The sequence below is a fragment of the Trifolium pratense genome, linkage group LG5 (assembly GCF_020283565.1).
Source record: "Trifolium pratense cultivar HEN17-A07 linkage group LG5, ARS_RC_1.1, whole genome shotgun sequence".
Lineage (NCBI taxonomy): Eukaryota > Viridiplantae > Streptophyta > Magnoliopsida > Fabales > Fabaceae > Trifolium > Trifolium pratense.
In genome coordinates, this window is record NC_060063.1 from 44,931,581 (window position 1) to 44,956,455 (window position 24,875).

The 24,875-nt window shown below is 32.4% G+C and overlaps 2 protein-coding genes and 1 long non-coding RNA gene across 9 annotated transcripts; 1 reads left to right on the forward strand and 2 right to left on the reverse strand.

Annotated features, from left to right (window-relative positions):
* Positions 1–7,178: 7,178 nt before the first annotated feature.
* Positions 7,179–8,242, forward strand: LOC123885258. Its single transcript, XR_006801115.1, has 2 exons — positions 7,179–7,704; positions 7,863–8,242. It is a non-coding gene; the product is annotated as an uncharacterized LOC123885258 (long non-coding RNA).
* A 493-nt stretch (positions 8,243–8,735) lies between these two features.
* LOC123887110 (coatomer subunit zeta-3-like) lies at positions 8,736–11,998 on the reverse strand. Its single transcript, XM_045936400.1, has 6 exons — positions 11,856–11,998; positions 10,534–10,693; positions 9,473–9,620; positions 9,313–9,390; positions 9,147–9,231; positions 8,736–9,019 (listed from the first exon to the last, which is right to left on the reverse strand). Exons 1-6 carry the CDS (start codon positions 11,865–11,867, stop codon positions 8,960–8,962), a joined length of 543 nt encoding a protein of 180 aa, XP_045792356.1. The 5' UTR covers positions 11,868–11,998; the 3' UTR covers positions 8,736–8,959.
* A 4,975-nt stretch (positions 11,999–16,973) lies between these two features.
* LOC123884332 lies at positions 16,974–24,875 on the reverse strand. Of its 7 annotated transcripts, none has more exons than XM_045933413.1 (6): positions 24,546–24,868; positions 23,087–24,284; positions 20,745–20,828; positions 18,399–18,516; positions 18,266–18,331; positions 16,974–17,346 (listed from the first exon to the last, which is right to left on the reverse strand). In XM_045933413.1, the coding sequence occupies exons 2-5, from the start codon at positions 23,498–23,500 to the stop codon at positions 18,276–18,278; spliced, it is 672 nt and encodes a 223-aa protein (XP_045789369.1). In that variant the 5' UTR covers positions 23,501–24,284; positions 24,546–24,868; the 3' UTR covers positions 16,974–17,346; positions 18,266–18,275. The 7 variants fall into 7 exon arrangements, 3 of the variants coding, with proteins under 3 accessions (XP_045789369.1, XP_045789371.1, XP_045789370.1); XR_006800739.1 differs by having other exon boundaries at positions 17,176–17,346; positions 18,598–20,828; positions 24,546–24,875; XM_045933415.1 differs by lacking the exon at positions 18,399–18,516 and having other exon boundaries at positions 24,546–24,867.

Genomic DNA, 24,875 nt, shown 5'->3' on the forward strand with positions numbered 1-24,875 from the left:
GAACTAAACCATCCCAAGAATTTTTTTCACTTGAAACTAAACCATCCCAAGATTTTTCTTCACTTGGAACCAAGCCATCCCAAGAATTTCATCTCGAAACCTCGCTGAAAATTTATGGTGCAACTTCCATGTTGGCTTTCTCCGAAAGTTCATCAGCCATCGAGATAACCGCGTACCTTGCATCAATGTCAACCAATGCCCACATGCTATCATCACACACCTTGCATCCATGTAAACTGATGTCAATGTGTCACTTGAACAACTTCAAACATTTATGAAACCACCTCAGGCCATTGTTAGGCTCCAACAATTTCAGTTTAGTTACATCACCTAGTAAACCTTGTTTCACTAGTCCAACTAAACTCATGTCACTAACAAGTACTCACCCGAAGATCCACAACTTAACCAAAACATGAGAATCACCACTAGTAACAAATGCATAACCAATAATAGTAGAACTATCTAACAAGTATCTACCTACTATCTATGCATCAAAGTTCAAGAAAATACCTCGCATTATGTTAAAAGAAACTCACCCATACCTTGAACCTTACAAGCTTTCCGTCACCGAGATGAACAACTCCACCTTCAACTAGCTCTAGGGATTCAAAAGTATTTCTTCTTCAAACACATGTGATAGGAGCTTCCAAAGTCCATGACTCAACACTCCACCGATTCCCAACTTCCACTAGCACCTCCGCATCATAATAAGTTGTTATTTCAGACGTAACCCGAGTATTCTTATCACCGCCTCTCCAGACTGATGTTGAGTATTATTACCACCGCCTCTCCAAGCTGACCTTGTGTAACCCAAATTGCATCACCACATCCTTGACTTGATTTTCCACAAGCCAAACATTCTTCCATCAGTTTTCTCTAGCCTAAACTTCACAGCAGAACTCCCTCTCCCTGAATCAAACCAAGAGCTCTGATACCAGTTGTTGGGAAAAACCGGCATAGAGAAAATAAATGAACGCAATCAACAACACAAGAATATAACGTGGAAACTCCAAATCGGAGAAAAAAACTACGGCCGTTGTCAAAACCGACAACCAGAGAATAAACACTGTGTGAAAATTGTTACAACACATAGACTTCACTCTCAATCACCCTATGCCCCAATACACCCACACTCTCCAAAGTAAATATTTGAACTACATCTCAAATACTCTTAAACAAGAGCATAAGAGAAAAGCAAAAAAGACACAAATATAAACTTAAAGTGTTTACAAGTGTTACTGCTTGGTGCAATTATAAACAAAGAACTTTGGTCCATTATATAGCCTTGATTCCCTCATTGCTTCACCATTCTAAGCGATGTGAGACTTCTTCAATATAATTTCTTTGACCTTTTTTTTTTCTTCATTAGCAATGTGGGACTCACACTGGTTCGATAGCTTATCCGATCCATCAGTCAGACCAAACCGCTAATCCTCCGGTTCTCGGTCCGACCGGCCGGTCCGGTCCGGTTTTTAAAACACTGGCTAATAGTGATAATTTTTTGTTTTTTTTATAATATTGGGAAAAGGGTTTAATGATAATTTTTTGCATGGTTGCAACGCGTTTTAATGAAACGTTTGGCATCTAGGATGCTTGTAGAAGAATACAAAAAAACTTCTAAACAACTCATTCCTCTTGCGTAGGCCTAATTTCAATTATAATTATGATTTTCAATGTGAATTAAACCATAAGTTTTTTTAATGTGAATTAAACCATAAGTTTTTTCCCTGTTTAATGTATGAGAATCTTTGTTTAGTTTGTACTCTCCTATTACATGTGAAAGAAGTTAACATTGACATTGATTATTGTTAACTACACAGTCAATCAAAGAGAGAAATAGAAAGGAGCAAAAAAGGCTTAGATTAGACTAGTACTTAGAAACTTAAAGGCCCAATAACATAAAGCCCAATAACTTATTATCTAACAATTATATGGTATATTGTATGCGAATGAAGTTAACATTGATTATATAGATAGACCTTTATTCCCAATATTTCATAGTTTATACATGTATCTAAATGGTTGTAGAGAAAATCAAGAAATGTATATTGTTTATAAGATATAATATATGTGTTCTCAGGACATATTGTTGCTGTATTTATTTGATAGAATTTTATTGTTGGCAACATAATAGATTAGGTTTACGCTATTCACGGCCTGCCGAACTTTATATTATTAAGACGGACACAAGAAAAAATTAGGTTTTTACACTTCTTATTTGACACTTCCTATTCAACAAACTTCTTCACTTCTTCTCTGGAGAAGCCTCTTGATGGGAAACAGTCCTAGTCTTCTTCACCAAACGAGATACTAACTCACATTCTCTGTTTGCTCCCATACAAAGATGCTCAGAACTAGAATTCTTTCCAAGAGGTGGCTTCCATTATGTCGTTCACTCTCCGTTCTTAACATCGACGATGAAGGCATTAACAGCCCAAAGGACTGGACTCACTTCCGTCAATTCATGGATGCAATTATGTTCTCCCCACGCTATCAGCACGCACTGCTAAAATCTTTTCATCTCAAGTTTCGTTACAAATTCTAGGATGCTAATGCTGACTGTTCCACTTTTGATAAATGGATCGAAGGGGCAAAACAACGTCGCGTTGAGTGTCCTAATTAACCTTTTAAACATCCCATTGGCGCCTACTACCATTTTCTACTGCAAAACACTTGTGGTTCTGAGATTGATGAGTATTCATGTAGAGAGTATGTTTTGTTGTTCTGTTGATCTTCCTCTACTCAAAACCTTGGAAAAATGACAATGAACTCCAACAAGAAATTTAAGAGTTTCTCACGTTTAAAAAAATTAATGCAGGAAAAATCATTTTCATTTCGAAAAAAACATATTTCTTAAAATTAAAGACGATAATTGTTTTTGAACAAATTAGACTTGTCCATTGAGCCTTGGATTGTCCTAATATCGACATCTCCTTGAAATTTTAAGAAACATATCAGCAACAACTTTCACTATTATTTTTTAATTTAATTTTTATTAATAAAAATATAGCACAAATCGAGAAATGGTCCAAATTTTTTAAAAGATGCAGGTTCGATTCCCACTGTAAACAAAATAAATTTATTCTGATATCTGCTAGTCACTATGATGTCTCATAATGCTCTTAATTCACCTAATAAAAAATGAAAATATAATTAAATATGTAAACTTAATAAAAAAAAAATACATTTGGCTAAAACTTATAAAATTTAGATTTAAAGTTTAGAAATTATCAATTAGGTTCACATAAATGAATAAAACTTGAATATTTAACTTAAATTTATTGTTGATGTAAAAGAATCTAAAAACCAAAGAAATGAATATATTAAAAATCCTTTAAGTGCACTGTTTGCCAAAAAAAAAAATCCTTTAAGTGCAAAGTGTGCTATGACTACAAACGAAAGTCACAACCTTAAATTAGTGAATAATTTTTTTTAAAAATGACACGTGTCTGTCAATCCATTGACTTGCATAGTGATAGTCATCTATAACAATATATAAAGGGGATAAGGGAGTTTGGGCTGGATTTTTTTTGGTCCATTTTGCCCTTAACTTCCTTTATGGTTTTTTAATTATTCCATAATTGCCCTTAACTTCCTCTTTTTTTTTATGGTTTTTTCATCTATATCTATTCTATACTATAATATATAAAAGGCTTAAATGCAGTTTTGGCCCCTCAAGTTTCACAATTGCTTGATTTTGGCCCCCCACATTTCAATTGCTTGATTTTAACCCTCTAAGTTTCACAATTGCTTGATTTTAGCCCTTCAAGTTTCAATTGCTCGATTTTGACCCCCCAAATTTACCCCTTTTTGCATTTGCTAGCCCCCCGTTGACTTTTTTGACTATAAATTGCTTATGTGACATTTTTAAAAAATTAAAAATATGTTTTAATTAAAAAATAATAATATTTGCTTTTATAAAAATGTATTAAAAATTGTTTTTTTAATAAAAAGTTTAATAATTATTTTTTATTTAAAAAAAAGTTTACAAAGTTTTTAAAAAATAATTCATAAAATGTTTTTTTTTACTTTTTTATATAACAAAATTATTTTACAAACTACATATAATAAAAAAAAATTATAATTTAGTTTTTAAAAAAACAATTTGTAATTTATTTATTTATTTTTAAATACTTATTTAATTTTAAAATGCCACATAACCAATTTTTAATCAAAATATTCAACGGGGGGCTAGCAAATGCAAAAGGAGGTAAACTTGGGGGGCCAAAATCGAGCAATTGAAACTTGGAGGGCTAAAATCAAGCAATTGTGAAACTTAGGGGGTTAAAATCAAGCAATTAAAATGTAGGGGGCCAAAATCAAGCAATTATGAAACTTGGGGGGCCAAAACTGCATTTAAGCCTATATAAAAAGAATACATGAGTCTTGGGTATAATTTTCATAATACCAACATTACCCTTGCTTTTTTTTAGTAGCAACAAAAATCTTTTATTAACAAACTCACCATAACATAAGGCGTATCTTTTTTTTTGGGTACATAAGTTAGACACAGGCAGGCAGGCGCGGAACGCGCCTGCCTGGCCCGCTAGTAATATATAAAGGGGATAAAGGAGTTTGGGCTGGATTTTTTTTGTCCATTTTGCCCTTAACTTCCTTTATGGTTTTTTAATTATTCCATAATTGCCCTTAACTTTCTCTTCTTTTTTTTTTATGGTTTTTTCATCTATATCTATTCTATACTATATCTATAACAATATATAAAGGGGATAAGAGAGTTTGGGCTGGATTTTTTTTGGTCCATTTTGCCCTTAACTTCCTTTATGGTTTTTTAATTATTCCATAATTGCCCTTAACTTCCTTTTTTTTTTTTATGGTTTTTTCATCTATATCTATTCTATACTATAATATATAAAAAGAATACATGAGTTTTGGGGTAGAATTTTCATAATACCAACATTACCCTTGCTTTTTTTAGTAGCAACAAAAATCTTTTATTAACAAACTCACCATAACATAAGGCGTATCTTTTTTTTTTTGGGTAAATAAGTTAGACACAGGCAGGCGCGGAACGCGCCTGCCAGGCCCGCTAGTTAATAATAGTAATAATCTATAACAATATATAAAGGGGATAAAGGAGTTTGGGCTGGATTTTTTTTGGTCCATTTTGCCCTTAACTTCCTTTATGGTTTTTTAATTATTCCATAATTGCCCTTAACTTTCTCTTCTTTTTATTTTATGGTTTTTTCATCTATATCTATTCTATACCATATCTATAACAATATATAAAGGGGATAAGAGAGTTTGGGCTGGATTTTTTTTGGTCCATTTTGCCCTTAACTTCCTTTATGGTTTTTTAATTATTCCATAATTGCCCTTAACTTTTTTTTTTTTTTTATGGTTTTTTCATCTATATCTATTCTATACTATAATATATAAAAAGAATACATGAGTTTTGGGGTAGAATTTTCTTAATACCAACATTACCCTTGCTTTTTTTTAGTAGCAACAAAAATCTTTTATTAACAAACTCACCATAACATAAGGCGTATCTTTTTTTTGGGTAAATAAGTTAGACACAGGCAGGCGCGGAACGCGCCTGCCAGGCCCGCTAGTTCTTAATAATTTGTTGCTCAATCTAACTACTCTCGTTCTTTTCTATAAGAAACAATTTTAAAATATAAACAGACCAATGAACGTTAACTTTCTTATTAAAAATTTAAAAAATTTATAATTTATTCCAAAACTAACCTTTGGTGTATAAGGAATATGTCACTCTAATTAATGCATAATATTGAAATGCATTACATTTGATACAATTTTTTTTTTGGTACATTTTTAATTGTATGAATTATTACATTTGATACAATTTAGTAAGGGTAAAAATGAAATTGTTTAATTAATAAACAATAAATTTAAAGACTGTTTCTTATAGAAAAAAAAACCAATTTTTTTTCAAATTGTTCTTTATAAAAAAGATCGGAGTAAGTATTAAGCATGTACATGTATAAATAATTTCAGATGAACACTCTGATATCTCATAATTTAGTTCGGTTTCAAGCAATTAAAATTCACATGTTATATTTTAAATTAAATTATTTTAAAATAAATTTCTCGAAATATCTATAAATTTACAATTATTTAATTGTATCAAATCATATAAGTGAGGATCCTAATCTCATTCCCAGCCACAACACAACAATTTCAAACTGAAAATATTTTCATACAAAAAAGAAATAAAGAAACAAGTTACTAACTAACTAGTAATTATTCCGTAAAAAAAAATTAACTAGTAATTACTAATTACATTCACACAAGCATGCCTAACAAATTAAGAATGCTACACTAAAATCCACCTAGCTCCGCAACATATACTCAAAGGAAGCTTCAACTCGTAGAATCATAAATCTTCTTGAAATCCACTTTAAAAATGGCACGCTCCTTTTTTACAGGTATTGCAAGATCCACCACCTCATTAACCACCACTATACCCCCATCAACGATGTTTCTACTTTTTATGAACACCGATTGATTATTTGAGATGATAGAATTCATAATCTCGAACAATCTTCGGCCTAACACTTTAAACAATAACTTAATACAAGTTCCCTAAACAATAACTAAGATACTTCTTCAAAATTATTTTGAAAGTACGATAATTAATCGAGACAGAGCAGTTTTGCCTTGGACCGACTCATTTGATAGTTTTTTTTTTTTGAAGGGAGTTATTTCTTCCATGCTTGAACACTATCCTCCTATTGGGCATGTGGGTTAATTACATATATTAAAATGAAGATGAGAGATTAAATTACACCGGTATAATTTTAAAAGTGTTTCATACAATTTAATCTATCGATCTAGTTTACATCCAAAAGTTAGAATTTAATTACTATGTGACCTAGTAAAAATACAAGTTAATGTTGGTGGTCTGATGCTCATCTCGTTCAGGTGCAACTGCAAACTTGAAGAGAAACTTCCTAGTAGTTGCTATAGATCAAAATAAAGCAAAATCCTTTTCATTGGCTAATAGTGATAATTTTTTGTTTTTTTATAATATTGGGAAAAGGGTTTTATGATAATTTTTTGCATGGTTGCAACTTGCAACGCGTTTTAATTTCACCGACCATAATTAATTAAACTTGCCATTTTTGTGAAATGAATTGTTTTTTTTTTTTTGAACAAGAAAAGAAATATAAAATTGGGAAATGAATAGTAGTCACCACTCTTGCTTAGAGTTGTATAAATTGGAGCAAATGTATTCACACAAACACAAGAGAAAAAATATGGCGAAAACAAGTACCATTGTCTTAGTTCTAATTATTATGGCGATTTTGAATGGCCATGCTGCTGAAGTAACCTTTATCATTGATTGTGCAATATTGTATCAGGAATGTTTTGTAACACACATCCCATATACATGTCCTCTCTTTTTTCAATTCTGTCCATACTACAAAGGTAGCACCGGTCCAAATCCACCAACAGCTTCTATTACTCCATGATATGTACGTGGCTAGCTTGTTATAATATGATGATATGATATAAAAATTATATATTAGGCCTATTTATTTATCTATATATAATTTTTATATCATATACATATCATGGAGTAATAGCAGCTTATGGTGGATGACCGGTGGTACCTTTGTAGTATGAACAGAACTGAAAAAAGAGTGGACATGTATATGGGATGTGTGTTACAAAACATTCCTGATACAATATTGCACAATCAATATGAATGCTTAATGGGTAAGAAATTTCACATGTTTTGTTTTTAAACAGAAAAAGTTAATAATTAGTTGTTAATGTAGTAATTTTTCACAAATTATTCATAGTATATACTTTTAGGAAATTATAAGCTGAACAAATTAGAATAACTTTCTTCTGTCTGGATTTACTATATGCAGGTCCATTGAGCTATTTATGGAGATTAATCTGCAGCTATAGAAGCTATGAAATCGAAGAATCTATAGTATGTATTTAGCGTCCCAAGGCCTATTTCACTGTGGTTTTCAAAAGCAGGAAACTGGAGAGTTTGTTGGTCTCTACATGCAAATAATACTCATCCTTTTTAGCAAGAAGCAAGTATCTATAGCTGATAAACATTGTTTGTGTTTCTATTTGATCATTGTAATCATGCCATTAGGGGCTTTTAAAATGTTTGGTATTTCACTTTCTGTGTATGGATGTGTTCATTTGATGTAAGCATAATTGCCTTGACATTTTTATGATGCATATTTTATGTTTCATAATGAATTTCACTGATTTATGAAACTTGCTTAAGTCACCCTTGCTCTCATTTTTCATTTGATCAATTGAAGTTTTTTAATCATAGTATAGTATATTCCCTTATAGTTGAGAAATCTGATTAGTCATTTTGAAAAATATTAATTGATAGGTTGAAAGAAATAAATATACAGGGTGACTAGGAAACAAAATTATCTTGATATCAGTCAAAGAACAAGAGAAAACCTTAATGTGTGTGTTTGTGCACCGACGTAAAATTCCGACTTCAACCACTTGTTCGGTTGTTTCGTGTAAACTATGCGTTGAGTTATGGATGAAACCCATGAATGCACTAAATTGTTGCAGATTCCCAAGCTTTGAAATTGGGATTGAATCGACTAGCAATTGAAATACTTCCATCTACAAAATCTTTAACAGAAACTTGGATATCACAATATCTAAGTTGCTTTCTATCCCATGAATGATTACTTCAGATTAATAAGCTCGTCCATACATTGGAAAATAATATCATGCATACATGAGGAGGAAGATCCTTGAAAGACAAAAAAAAAATGGCATATGGTTCTCATAACTAAGTAGCTTGAATTCAGGAAAGATATTCCAGATCTTAGATGAAGACTGGATTTAGTATATTGTTTTTGCTTTTTGTCAAAAAATACAAATTGAAATGGAGGGATAAAATAAATCAACTCTCATTAACAGAAAACTTAACTACGAAAATATAAGCAAAACATTTAAGTACATCTTCACGAGAGCATCATGTTAAAAGAGTTCTTGTGAAAGTGTCTCTGGCTGTAGCCCATGCCTGAGTTAGTGTCTGCAATATCAGAAAGTCCGTGTCAGATTGAAAGTGCAGTAATATGCCATTGTGAATTTGTGTTGCAAAAATTGCATTATGAAGGTGAGGCATGCATTATTGATAGAAGCTAGTCGAGTTACATTACCTGTTCTGATAAGGGAGCATCGGCATCCATGTTATGGGAGGTTACTTTTTCAGCGATAAGAGGTCCATTTGTTTCAAGTATAATCCTTCAAGCAAAAAAAGAGTTGTTAAAAGAATAAATAAACTTTCATGGGAAGTTAATTTGTGGCTACTCAATATATACATACCCTCCATCAACGATCTCGTCAAGGCATAAAAGAATGAGATCCAAGTTCTCAAGTGCCTCACTTTTGTCAACATTGTTCCTGTAAAAGGAACACAAATATGAGTAAATACCCACCTGAGTTTAAATTCTGATACAAAATAACAAAATACAACCATAAATACCTCAGCAAAAGGGTGACTGCGTCAAAGAAACCTTGAAGAACAGATGACAAAATGAGCTCATTCTCATCATCACCACCCGTTACAAAGAAATGCAAGTCTTGCACAAATTTGTAAACAATGATATTGTTCTCGAGTAGTGTTATCTCAGCTGCAGATAATAATTTGTTAACAATATATCAGTTTTAAAAGAAACATGATAGCCATGAACGCTCACAGAAGTTTTTGTACAATAAAACAACAGATATCATCATTGATATGGTACATTAAAAAGTGTTTTTTACTGCATTTTCATTGCCTGAAAGGGAAAGAAAGAGCCACATGTCTTTAGTCTTTGGGGAACTCATGTCCCTTCATATGTTGAAAATCAGTAGAACATATACTGCTACCACTACTAGCAAATGGCTTATGAACTTTTCAACCTTACTGTTTATCAGTTAATATAAATCAAAGGGTACACGATGAAATACTACATACACGTGACGGTATTATGGTAGAGTGTTAACTTTTAGTGAAACTTTTTGATACATTCAAATAAAGGTTTTCCGTAAGCCTTTTATGTTCAGCTAATACACTAGAAAGGATGCTTGATTAAGCACTTCAAAATTGATGGTGGTGTCAAAAAGGAATGCACAACTTTACAAAGAATGGCCTAGACTATTTGCGCGGTAGATAGGGATGCTGGTTCACGAGAATGTTTCAAAAAGATAACAGAACCTATTGCATATTGGTGAAAGACACCAACTGATGTGGCTGAGATAGATGCAAAGTCTACTTTCAGCCATGATATAAAAAAGTCACAAAAACTCATCATTTATTCTTTATCTCAAGATAATACATGATTTATTGTCTTGTGAGGTTAAGATTTATCTCAGAAGTGAAAGCAAATAGAATTATTAGCACGAATGCATGATAGAATAACATATAAACAAAGTCGCACATCTGTTACATTAAGAATCATGCTAGATTGATATGGCCACTGCCACTAGGCACTATACTAGCACACGATACAAAATTAATTGACTTAATATCATGATGAGTATTTCACAAAATTTGCTGCTTACCTTCTGTCCGTGCATTTGTCTTAACAGTCTTAGTGAACACAAACTTCTCAAAAGCTAATTTTGAACTGTTTGTTGGCCAGTCATCTGAGTAATACTTGACTGCCACACGCTTCCCTTCAGAATCCAAAAGAAGAATGTTTTTAATTGAAGGACACAAGCCCTAGAAACGTAAAAATATGGAAACATGTCAGTAAATAAGCACCGCATTTTTAACAAATACTGGAATCAATCACATGTCAGTAAACATCAAAACAAAATGCAAGCACAATGGGTGCAGAAATCAATTTCACAAGTCATCCATAAAAGAGCAATTCTCGATAATCAACACTTTTCTTTTATTATCGTAAAAAAAAAAAAACACTTTTCTCTTATTAGTTCCCACTTCCTGGTTACAATTTCAGCAATAACTACAGATTAAGCCATTTGAAGAGTTATCAATCACAGAAATAGAGGTTTGTTCGAATTCCGCAACACTAAACTGCTATAACTCCATTATAGCTGCTATTTGACATCACTTTATACTAAATGGTGTATCGCAGAACAATTGCGATTTGTCCATAGTCGCCTACGCTATAGCCGCTATTCGTCAACATTAGGCATTTGACAATCAAAGTCAAAATTAAACACAGATCTTCAATATAGGTACCAGTACCAAGGCAAAGTTCTTATCATCAATTATCCCAACGGTATATGCTTTGTTTTTAAAACTTGATGAAAACCCAGTAACAAATTCATATTGATGTTAGAAAACTTCATTCTAGCCAAATCTTAACATATAAACACTGCTGGGATACACATTTAACACGGATCTGAACCGAACCAAACAAAAAATCAAAAATTTAAATACCCATTCACAGGTAAATCACTTCAAAGTCCAAATCCGTGAATGATCCAACCAAAAAAATCAAAACAGAAACTTTTTTGAAACCCAATTCCCAAATTTATTGGAATAAACTCAAAAACAGTATTCTTGTACAGTTAATCCATCACAAAAGAAAATAACCTAAAAATTTCACCTATTTCATAGTTTCCCAATAAATCTATATACTTTGCTATTACATATTTACATTTCAAAGTCTAAATCAGTGTATGATCCAACCAACAAAATCAAAACAGAAACTTTATCGAAACCCAATTCATAAATCTATTAGAATAAGCTAAAAATACAGGATTTATGTGTTTCTTGATTCATTATAACAGAAAAAAGAAGCTAAATAAATTAATGAATTTAATAGTTATCTCTTAAATCTATATGATTGGCTATTACATTATGAAATGATTGAAATGAAAAACCTTAGAGAATGAAAGATGAAGAGACTTACGTTGGATGCCATGTCTGAGAAGAAGAATGAAGTGTGAATGAAATTGTTTGGAGATCTGCGATGTGATGAAAAATGAAGGAGAAGGATTAGCGCTACTTTAATATATGAGGGCTTAATAGTAAAAGTAAAATCCTGTAATTTGTTTTTAGTTTTTTAAAAAATCAGAAAAGATTCATAAATTATTTTAGGGATTTTAAAAAAACAAAATTGAAGTTACTTTCTGTTTGTTTATTATCTAAAAAAATTTAAAATTTAAATGATAGGCTCCTACAACTAAGTTCTTTTCATTTTAAAGCTAAAAATGGTTTTTTTGTTTCTTAACAGAATAATATTTTTAAAAATATCTAAAACAAAAACTATTTTTATTCATTTTTTTCCACAAAAAAGGGCCTAAGTCGAGCGAGGGTGAAAAATTAAGAAGCTAGTTTTTTTTTGGTACATTTTTAATAAGCTAATCTAAGAGGGGTGTATTGGATTGGGATTTCATGAGACAATTTTGGCAAAAAAAGTCTTGATGATTTTATGAGATTTTGTTGGACTATATTGATTTTGTGAGATTTTAAAGACTTTTTTACAGAGACTTTTTTACAATCAAGATTTTTAACACATGATTTGAATGGATTTTGAGAGATTTTTTTCAAAAAACTTTTTACAATCAAGATTTCATAATACTTTATATATTAAGAAACTTTTGTATATTAGGCAAATTTTAAAAGAATCAATAAATTTTAATAAAAGAAATTATATTTTTTTGGGAATCCAAATTTTTAAACAAAAAAAAGCCTTACATTTTTTTCACGTATATGTTTCTAATCACAAATAAAAACCATTATCACCATTGATGGGAAAAGAAGCAGATGAAGGTAACGAAAAAAAATTTGCCGTAAAAAGTTGTATTGAATCAAAAGTTTGTAAAAAAGATGTATAATTTGTTAAAATATTTTTTTGCAAAAAAACATATTTGATAGAAGAAGAAGAAGAAGAAGAACTGATATAATGATGATGAAAGTAAAAAATCTTGGAGAGTTTGAAAAAGTCTCAAGTCTTTTGGTGAGATTCTTGAACAAGTGAACAAAGAAAAGAAGAAGGAGTGTAGTGATGATGAACTATGAAAAAATAAAGAAAAAAAAATTTGATACAGTGATGATGAAAATAAAAAGTCTTGGAGATTTCAAAAAAGTCTCAAGGCTTTTGGTGAGATTGTTGAAAAAGTCTATCAAGTGTATTTTCAACTAAAAAGTCTTTCAAAATCCATTCCATAGAAGAATCCATCAAAATCGGTAGACTTTTGAATACCAGTAGACATTTTAAAAGTAGTACCAAATCTCAATTGAATACCAACGGATTTTATTGCCCTGAAAAAAAAATCATGTTTGTCTTAATTGAATACCACAAGATTTATTTTACTTTTGTAAAAGTCTTGATTGAATACCTCAAGATTTTTTTGTCATAAAAAAGTCTTTTAAAATCCCATGAAATCTCAATCCAATACACCCTCCTAACATTCTTTCAATATGTATGCTCTAGAAAAATCATTAAAAAAAAAAAGCTTTAATGCACTTTTGATCCCCTATTTTAAAAAACTTGAACTTTTGATCCCTTATTTTAAAAATCAAATTTTTGATCCTCTATTTTAAAAAACCTGAACTTTTGATCCCTTATTTTATATTTTTATGAATTTTAGTCCCCGGACTCAATTTGGTCAAATTTTTGCTGACGTGTCAAGCTCATTAATGACGTGGTAGTGTTCATATATGTTGACAAAACGTTTTCATGTCTTTAATGCTTGGTTGTATTATTTATATTATTTGGGTATAAATTTCAGTTATTTCTATTTCAAACTCTTTTATTGTCTGGTTATTTTAATATTGATTACATTAGAATAAAATCTAAGGACCTAGTGGATATCGCATAGGAAACGAAGTTAGTAATCCTGACCGAAGGACAATATGCTAAGGCCTACATGAGACCATTAAATTCATTATCTGCCATCTTAGTATAGGATTGGAAAGTATGATAATTTCTACCTTGCAGAGTATGTCTGTGGGTAGGTGACTAGTTTTTAGGCACACGTGACAACTTATAATTTAGGGTTCACCAGGGTGATGAGACCAAAGTTAAATGAAAAAGTGGAGCTCTAGATAATGTTGTCTAAATAAAGTAAGTAACCTTTAACTAGGCTCTGTAAAGCTTGTAATAAAAATAGGCACAGATAAATACATCGCACCTATTTTCAATAGTCTAAATCCTAATAGAGGAAAATAATTGAGCAACCAAGCGGTTATAAGGGAGAGATCCGACCACACTTAACCACCCCGTGTGGTCACACGCACACCTTTTATTTTCCAGTTATTTATTTTCTTTCATTTAATTCCTGCATTTACTAATTACCCGCAAAGATACCCCTTTCAAACAAACAAAGCGAAGGCAACTACTTTATTCTTAAGCGAAACTAGTAACCTTGGCACAATCTCTGTGGAAAATGATAAATTTACTACTTTAATACTTGGTAGCGATTTTGTGCACTTCCAGAACCACCGTCAAACTGTAATTTAGTTTGTTAGTTGATTACATTTTTGTGTATATATACACTTGTAATCCCTCATTTGTTAATAATGAAATTTACTCTTTCCTTTAATTCATTTTTTTTCTGCTTCTTCAACAATTCATCTTTCTCTTTCTCTCTTAGTTTTCATTATTCATTCTTTGTTCATAAAGGTTAATGTGATTAACCGCAACATAGCTACCTTATATACCAATGTTTGACATAATATTTTTGGTGCAATAATTAATTCGTAATTAACACACAATATAAAAACTTCTAAAGAAGGTTAGAAATTAATATAGGCTTAACTACACATTTGATCCCGTATGTTTATTTTAGGTTTCAATTTGGTCCCTTACGTTTGGTCAATTACGTTTATTTTAGGTTTCCGTTAGTTTTGTCACTAACACTGTTTGAACAGTACACGTGTTAGTGGATCAAAGTGTCACGTGTCTGTCCACATATGTAAATTGGTTGTCACATGTGACAAAATTGACGAAAATGATTAACTTGAAATATAAAATAAACGTAAGAGACCACATTGACGCTTTTTAAATTTAAGAGACCAAATTGAAACCTAAAATAAACGTAAGGGACCAAATGTGTAATTAAGCCATTAATATACAAACTTTTTGAGGAAGTCGAATCTCATAAAATATGAAAATTTCAATAAATTAAATGATAGTATTGCAAGACCGAAAATAATTTGAAGTATTTAAATAAAAATAAACAAATTGATGAAGAAAAAGTTTCATTTTTTAGTAAGAAAATCGTAAAAAAAAATGGTAAACTAATACATTCAAAGTCCACTATTTTTTTTTAATTAACTTAATTTTTTTACACATATTCATTAAAAAATAAATTTTTATTTTGGTTTTATTTTAATATTTTTAACTATACAAATAACTAATATGAATTCAAAAACTATTATAAATTAATGATTAGTAAGAAAACTTAAAATATTATATATGTAACTAATGTTATGACATAATTTATTTTAAGCATCATTAAATATAAATTTATGAAGACTCTTGAGGTTAGACATATAGGGTGTGTTTGATTTGTTAAAGGGTAAGTACTGGACAGAATAGTACAAGACAGAACAGCACAACACATGACAGAACAGCACATAACAAACTTTTGGGATATTGAACATTTTTTTGTCTTATACGATATTTTGTTAATAAAATGGTATTTTGGCATTTTAGACAACTTGTACCGCGGACAAAAAGTTGTGCTGTGGTTTAGTGAGGTACAAAAAATTCTGTTTTTGAAAATTCTGTTTTTGTCCTGTCTATTGCTTCCCAGTTTGTCCAGTTCCTGAAACAGTTTTACAATCAAACACAGTACAACTACAGTTGTCCTGTCCAGTCCCTTATTTTTTAGCGAATCAAACAGACCCATAATATATAGATAGATTATATAATTAATGTATTTGGACAGTTTAAATACATTAATTATATAATGAATTTTTTTTTTATTTATAAACTCTTTGGTTCCTAAGGGAAAGGGGCCCTAGTAGTTTAGAGTTCGGCCGCAAGGTAAGTAAAGTTTGGTCAAGAAATTGTTCCACCCAAGAATCGAACTCGAATTCTCCCAAAATCCATCTTTTTTTGTGAAGCTTATTAACCGCTTTAATCCAATCACTTGGTTAATTACACAATGAATTTAGAAAAGGTAAAATGTGATTAAAAAATATAACCGAGGGAGCACATCTTTAGATTTTTTTTGCAATATCTTTTTGGATAGGTAACACAATTAATTACTGCTTGATGTACCATCATTTGCCTCACTACAGGCTGGATATAAGTAGCAGTTACGGTTCAGAGCTGATGCACACACGATGTTAAACATATTATTAACAAGTTTAGCAGCTCTCTCTATATAGTTTGCTGTCTTCCAAATTCCATTTGATATACACGGTTTTGATATAAAATTTGATTTCTTCCATTTATTTTCATTTGTTAAGCAACCATAACATTTCTATTATATTAAAACAATATCCTCACGTTTTGCACCGTCTTTCTTTTCTTATATAAAATTCGCAAGAATGTTTAACACATCTACTAACCTGTCTCTATAGGTTAGAGTTAAGAAGAATTTTATCTTCAAAATTCTAAACTATAGGATGAAGCAATGTTTGTTTCAGATTTTAAAATTGAAGAGATTTTTTCATAGGACAACCAAAGTTTGTTTTAAATTTTTAATCACCGGTGGATAGCTATATAAAGAATACTTTGTTGAATTTAGGGCAAAAGAATAGTTAAAGTTTGTTTCAGATTTCTAATCGCCGATGGATAACTATCAAAATAATACTTTGAACATGCAATCTGCAAAATGCATTCAAATATTTTTTTTAAAATTGATGCAACACTGAATTAGAAATTTAGAATACATTGCCATACACAAAGGGCAGCTGCTGAACATAGTCACAGTGCCACACCCATCAAATATTGAGAAGTAAAGCAATCGAACGCAGAGCAACTCAGAATCAAACGCACATTCAAAATGAAGCCTTGTACCATATACCAAAGTGGAAAATGTTTCTTAATGCGGAAAAGCAATTCATGAAGTCATATAAACATTTGACCATCCATCTATTGTGCAAAAGAACAAACTTATTGAACATTCATTGAATAGAAAAGCAACACATAATAGTTTCTATGTAGATTAGTAGTTTGGTAGGTGTAAATGGTTTTGATATGATTTGGTCGTGGGTTGCTCTATAGTGATTTTGTAACAGTTGTTGTAGTTGGACTTGAAATGATTATAGCTAGGATATACAGTTGAGTATAAAATTTGTGGGTAGAGAAATCGTTTTAGTCTTGGATACCCATTGTAAAATTCCAAGACAAAATAAATTTTACCCACAAATGGCCACGAGTTTAGAAAACTTGGTTAATCATCAATCCCACATCCGGTGCTGCGAGTGTTCCCAGACTTTACCTGCATCCAAATAGGAGCTGAATTATTATACAATTTCAACAGATACATATGCACCAGATACCAGGGTAAAAAATAATGTGCAGCTTCTGCACACTAAATAACATGGCAAGATATTCAAAACAGGGATGTCACAAAAAAAAAAACTGAAGTAGACATAATACACACTTGAAAAATGATCACATGTCTCAACAGAAGTCTTTTAAAAAGGAAGGCCAAAAATTGTAATATTGTTATATAATTTATTGAAAGTGTTTACCAGTTTAGTCGCCACTATATAGTGCAGTGATTTTAAGCATTGATATAGTGTCTAAATGATTTTAATTATTCAGAAAATCACTCATAAGTTTCATCGTGTTCTTGCTCTTAAGCAACTTCGCAGTTTGGATTATTTTTTGAGCTTAGAAATTAAGCATCACCTAATGGTGGTTTACTCCTTACTCAAGCTAAATATATTTGTGACCTCTCCAAAACAGAGATGAGTGATGGGTCTAACTCATCCTTACAAAACCGGTTTGTAAGGAGAGGGATTGCCACTTGCTTATAAAACATTTGTCAAGGCCATCTCCCAACCGATGTGGGACTTCTTAACAGTCTCTAACACTAAACTTTCCAAAACTGGGTCTGTGTGTTTTGCTTAGGCATCTCACTATAGGTCAGTGGTTGGTGCTCTTCAGTATACAACCATGACCATACCTGATATTAGTTACTCTATGTACAAGGTGTGTTAGTTTATGTCACATCCTCTTGAACCTCAATGGCGAACTGTAAAGCGTAATCTGTGCTATCTGCGAGGAACTCTACATTATGGCCTCTCTCTCTCTAGTTCAGTTACAATCTAATAGGGTGTAAAATGATGAAGCTGTAATTTCCAGCATCCATTGAAAAAAAAAAGGTGTAAAACAATTATTGATCCAAATACCTTCACATTATCAGGCTCTACTTCTTATGATGTATCTTTGTACAACAATAGCATTCCCTTGTAACGCTACCAAAAAAAACACAAATCAATAAACTAAATTAACAAATTAATTAAAAAAAATTAGTGAAAATACCTAATACTCTCTTCGTTCTGGAAGCAGAGAGTGCAAAATTTATTGCACGAACAATTCGATCTCTACACTCGTCCTCCGTAATTTTGTTAAGTAGGTGAGTCAGAACCAAATGATATCCCTAACAAAACAAAAAAGACAATTATTTTAGTCTTACGAAATAAAAATTTACTGTCAAAAGAAATGAAAAAAAACTACTTACATGTTGTTCTTCGTCTGCTATGAGAAGAATTTCACCCCCGGTAACTAAATTCAGCACAGCATCATTCCTCATAGTGTCATATGACTCTTCGTCATCCACAAATAAAATATATCTTGGGAGTCAAAGTAACCCAAGCATTATAATGGTGAGGAACCCCCATCGCTTCATTGATTTGGTCTATAAACTCTTCAAAATCTTACATACAAAGCTCAGCATATGTTTCAATTCCATGAATATCATAGGCTGTACCAACTGAAGGAAATAAAGCCATAAAGGAAATATCCTTCCTAGGTTCCTCTTGCATAGGTTCAGCCACAAAAGTTTCTTGTGTAGGTGTAGGTTCCTCTTGCGTAGGTTCAGCCACAATTTGTGCTTGGGTAGGTTCCTCAGCAACTGTACCACGGTTACCCTGTAACCTTTTACGTTTCCCAAGAATATTTTCTCTGGTAAAAACATAAGCTGGTTGTTAGAGTTTTTTTAAGTATGTGAATATAAACATGTTTGTGAATATAAACATAAATTGCGTAAATTCAACATAGATATCCAATAAGATGCATACCTATTATGTGCAGGTTGCTCTTGTATAGGTTCAGCCACAAATTGTGTAGGTTCCTCTGGTATAGGTTCAGCCACAAAAGTTTGTGCAGGTTCCTCTTGTGTACATAGGAGTAATGATGGGATCTACAGTTTGAGGGAAGGTTTGTAAGTGAGGTTAGACAGACAGCCAAGAGATTGAAATGCTGTAAACAGATATATGCCATCTTTTGTCAAAAGAAAAGTTACCAGGAAAAGAAAAAAAATTAAAAATTTGGTGGCTGAGCAACCTACACCACAAGAAGAAGATACACCAATTTTTGTGGCTGAACCTACACAAGCACAAGTGGCTGAAGAACCTACACTAGCCCCGCATAGGTATAAAATACTGAATATTGCAATAAATATTTAGTATACCTATGCGGGGCTGGTGTAGGTTTCTCAACCACTTGTGCTTGTATAGGTTCAGCCACATAAGTTGGTGTATCTTCTTGTGGTTTAGGTTGCTCAACCACAAAAGTGTTTAATTTTTTTTCTTTTTCTGGTAACTTTTCTTCTGATAAAAGATGACGTATATCTGTTTACAGCATTTCGATCTCTTGACTGTCAATCTAACCTCACTTGCAAACCATCCCTCAAACTGTAGATCCCATCATTACTCCTATGTACACAAGAGGAACCTGCACAAACTTTTGTGGCTGAACCTATACAAGAGGAACCTACACAATTTGTGGCTGAACCTATACAAGAGCAACCTGCACATAATATGTATGCATCTTATTGGATATCTATGTTGAATTTACAGAATTTATATTTATATTCACAAACATGTTTATATTCACATACTTCTAACAACCAGCTTATGTTTTTACTAGAGAAAATATTCTTGGGAAACGTAAAAGGTTACAGGGTAACCGTGGTACAGTTGCTGAGGAACCTACCAAAGCACAAATTGTGGCTGAACCTACGCAAGAGGAACCTACGCCTACACAAGAAACTTTTGTGGCTGAACCTATGCAAGAGGAACCCAGGAAGGATATTTCCTTTATGGCTTTATTTCCTTCAGTTGGTACAGCCTATGATATTCCTGGAATTGAAACATATGCTGAGCTTTGTATGTTAGATTTTGAAGAGTTTATAGACCAAATCAATGAAGCGATGGGGTTCCTCACCATTATAATGTTTGGGGTTACTTTGACTCCCAAGATATATTTTATTTGTGGATGACGAAGAGTCATATGACACTATGAGGAATGATGCTGTGCTGAATTTAGTTACCGGGGGTGAAATTCTTCTCATAGCAGACGAAGAACAACATGTAAGTAGTTTTTTTCATTTCTTTTGACGGTAAATTTTTATTTCGTAAGACTAAAATAATTGTCTTTTTTGTTTTGTTAGGGATATCATTTGGTTCTGACTCACCTACTTAACAAAATTACGGAGGATGAGTGTAGAGATCGAATTGTTCGTGCAATAAATTTTGCACTCTCTGCTTCTAGAACGAAAAGAGTATTAGGTATTTTCACTAATTTTTTTTAATTAATTTGTTAATTTAATTTATTGATTTGTGTTTTTTTTTGTAGCGTTACAAGGGAATGCTATTGTTGTACAACCTGCACAAACTGCACCTTCCGCACGTACACAACCGGCACAAACTTCTGTGGCTGAACAATTTTCACCTTCTGCATCCACACAACCTGCACATAATAGGTATGCATGCATATTATTGGATCGTATTGAATTTCATCCTATATTCACATACCTAAAAAGTCTAACAACCAACTTATGTTTTTAACAGTGTGTAGGGTAACCATGGTACGGTGGCTGAGGAACCACAAATTGCGGCTGAACCTACAAACAAAGAAGCTGCACAAACTACTTTAGTGGCCGAACCTACACACGAGGAAACTGCACAAACTACTTTTGTGGCCGAACCTACACACGAGGAAGCTACACAAACTACTTTTGTGGCCGAACCCATACTTACAATGGTTTGTTTAAGTTTTTTTTTATAGAGTATTGTTTTTTTGTTTTTTTATTTCTATATTTCTATTCTTGTTATTTTTCTATATTCTTTGTATAATTTTTTTTATTGACTAAATTTCCTATAACTTTTTATTGTTTTTTTTTGCTATTGTAATGTAGGAGGACTTGACTACCAACTGATCCGCTACTTAGGTGGCGGAGGTCAATGACAATTTCTCAAAAATTTATCATTTTTATACAACACTAAAAAAATTTCTCAAAAATTTCTCATTTTTAAAATGTCCGCTACTTAAGTAACAAAAGGTAAAACGAAAAAGGTGTAGGGTGTATGAGTAACCGGTAGGGTGTCAAAAGTAAAAGGCCTGGTGTTCTTAATTTTTATATTTCTGTCACCAGACTTAAAAGAATTTAATTTATATACACTGTCAGTGTAAAATTATTTTACACATACGTCCAATAATATACTAACACATCATGTATTGTTTTTAAGAACACATGATGCGTCACATTCATTAAATGATGTGGCAACACATCATTGGATGTGTATGCAAAGAATCTTTATTTATACTGACAGTGCACAATAATTAAACTCTGAAATTTTTTTTCCTACCCCAACATTTATACCTTTACCCTACAAACTATTTTCTTTTCCAACTTTACCCTTTTATCATTTGACTTTACCCCTACAATTTTTTTTCCAATCTGTATTTTTTTTTTTGTTATTCAAAAAATCAAACCGGAACACTTAAAAGATTTCCGGAATGTTACAATTTGAAGCCAATATGAATTAGGAACCGGAAAACTCTAAAAATCAATTCCAGCCACGGTTAAACCGTGGTTAAACTACAAATTCTGAAAATTCCACCAGAACGCAGTCATTCATCATCAATCATTATCTCACAAATTAATCCTGCAATGACCCCTTCCAATTGGTAGGTAACAATATCTCACAAACTTTAATTAGATCTCTACCTAATTTTTTGGATCTTCAATTTGTTTGTTAATATTATTATCATAAATTCAATTTGAAGTTTAGGTTAAAAATTGGGGTCGAATGAGGAAGGTATCAAGCACTATTTCTCTTCCCAAATACAGTCATTCCCATTCAATTTAGAACACTTGGTGTGCACCTTGTTTTGCCTCAAGTCAATACAAACTCATTATTGTTACCTCTTTTGTCAGCATCTTCCTGCAAATTCACTTTCTTGAATTGAGATTTTGTGACGGTGTCGTTGGGTGAATGAGGAAATGGTTGTTGTTGTGTAGCTTTAATGGAAATGGAAATGGGGATACAGATGTGGAGCAGTAAATTGTTGAATCCACAAGAATGGAATCAATTTGTAGCAATTATCAAAACTCTGTTGCCTGGGTAATGGAAATTGAAATCCGGAATCCTTTCTCATTCTATTCCGGTAGTTAACATTCACTAACCTTCCAGAATTCTTTTTCATTATGTTCCGGTACATTGTTACATTCGAGTGTTCTTTTTCAATGTGCTCCGGTAGAAATTTTTTTGTAGGGGTGAAGTAAATGATAGGAAGGATAAAATTGGAAAAGAAAATTGTTTGTAGGGGTAAAGGTATAAATGTTGAGGTAGGAAAAAAAATTTCCTTAAACTCCACTTAAAAAGCCTCAATTTAAAATTTGTTTTAGGCCTACAAATACATTAATTGGGCCGACCCTGAGCAATTAAAACATGACTCGAAGATCTCTCGCTGGTTTAATCTGATCCAGCCTTTTAAACAAGTTTTGATGATAAATAAATTAAAACAACCCCTTAAAACCTCAACTTTGGGTTAGCCATAGTCAACGTACATGATAATTAAGTAGAAACATAAATACTTGTTTTTCTGGTTTAGCCAACCAAGACTAATATAAATACTACTGCATAGCACATATTTTATACCAGGAAACCTAGCTATGTTGGAGTACTTGGCAACGAAACTAGAGTGTTGGTATGAAGGAATACCTGAAAACTGCCCACTGCAATGTCATCAGTCTTTGTCAGTTGTCCAGTCTTGACATTGTAACAAAAAAGTATACTCTTTGTAACGCCTGAATATGATTTTCGGATTTCTGGTGGTCTGGTAAGTGCTATAAAGAAAATTTGATCGTTGATCCAGAAACGAAACATCAAACCCAGTACGTGGCCGCATGTATCTCCATAATCAAAAGGTCTCATCTCATGATAAAGAGTCCATTTTCCTAAATCCAAATCCAAAGCATAGATTTGATATGTTCTACTAATTCTACTAATACCTTTAACCAAAACAATGCAAGAAAGACGGTCTCTCATCCATAAAAAATACCCAACCGGTGAAGAATCCACTCGTGGAGGTGGTAGTGGATACTCTCCTATAATAATTTCCCTGTCAACATCCATCACAGTCACTCCATCCCTTGTTATCCAATAAACATCATTTTCTCCATTACAAACTGGTTTCCAAATAAAAAGACACTCAAGGATAGCTTCTTTTCTAGCTATCTCTTTCCAGGTGTTATCAACTCCAATTGTTAGGACGTAGAAAACATACCAGTTGACCCCCAAAACATTTAGTACATCTGTTACAAACAACTTGAATTTGGCAGTGCGAGGAACACATGCAATAGTTGATCAATTACAAATGAGCCTTCCTGAATTAGTGGGTAGACTTGGAATTCTAAAGCAGCACTTAAGGATGGGGTTTACTGCAAAAGTTAGTGTAGCAAAAGTACAAAGCAGTAATATGCCATGACAAGTAGCTATTACATGTCCCATTCTGGAAGGTGTTCCCAAAGCAATCCTTTCAGGTTGTCCATTAACATGATCTTGAATATTCAAGAAATAAGAATTTGTCGTTGATCTGGTCTTAAAAACGTAAAGACCAGGTGGTTTAAGAGAGGTAGGTAGGCTGAAATAGCAGTAGCCCAAAATTTGGAGACATACCTTGCAGAGTTAAGCAGACACTTAAGAGGAAGCAAAGTAAGGATAGCAAGCATCTCGTCTTGAGAGAGCTCTGAGAACAGAATAAAACTCTTATTACTATTTGAGCATTGCCGAATAATCATATACTTGTTGTTTGTTGCATGATCATGATGATGATGTGAGTCAGAGTGAGAGCAGTTGTTTATAGATTTAAATCTCTTCTGCCTCATAACTCTATCCATTATCTTGCTTCAATCAATCACTGCAGGCATCATAATTCATAAGGTTCAGTAACACATGAGATTCAAACAATTGCAGTTAGGAACCAAATGGATATTTCAAATTGACTTCAGATCTAGATAATAGAATCATAGAATAATTAACCAGCAAAACAAAACAAAACAAAATAATAGAATCATAGGCCAATATTGAAGGACAACACATAAAATTAGTAAAATTGGGATTTTCATAGTTTTAGGCATAATAACTGAAAGATTGAATTAAGAGAAATAAAGTAACTAACCGTTGGTGAAGAAACATCATCTATAGGTGCAGAGTGGGGTTTGATTCAATTGGAAACTTAGGTGATGAGGAGTTCGTTTCTCTGATTAGTGTTTGGCGGAAGCCAGAAATGGAGTGGGCAGGAGGAGGTTGGTCACGTCGAGGGTTTCTGAGGATGATGAAGAGGAAGTGTGTTTCTTTCGAGCGTTTTACTGTTATCTAATGGAACGGAGACTGGCGGCAACGGCGAGAGGAAGGTGGTGAGGTGAAGATTGAACGGCACAACTAAAAGAAGAAGAAGAATCGCGTCGTTCCTCTTTTTTTTTTTCATACAATGTTCAAAAATTTCATT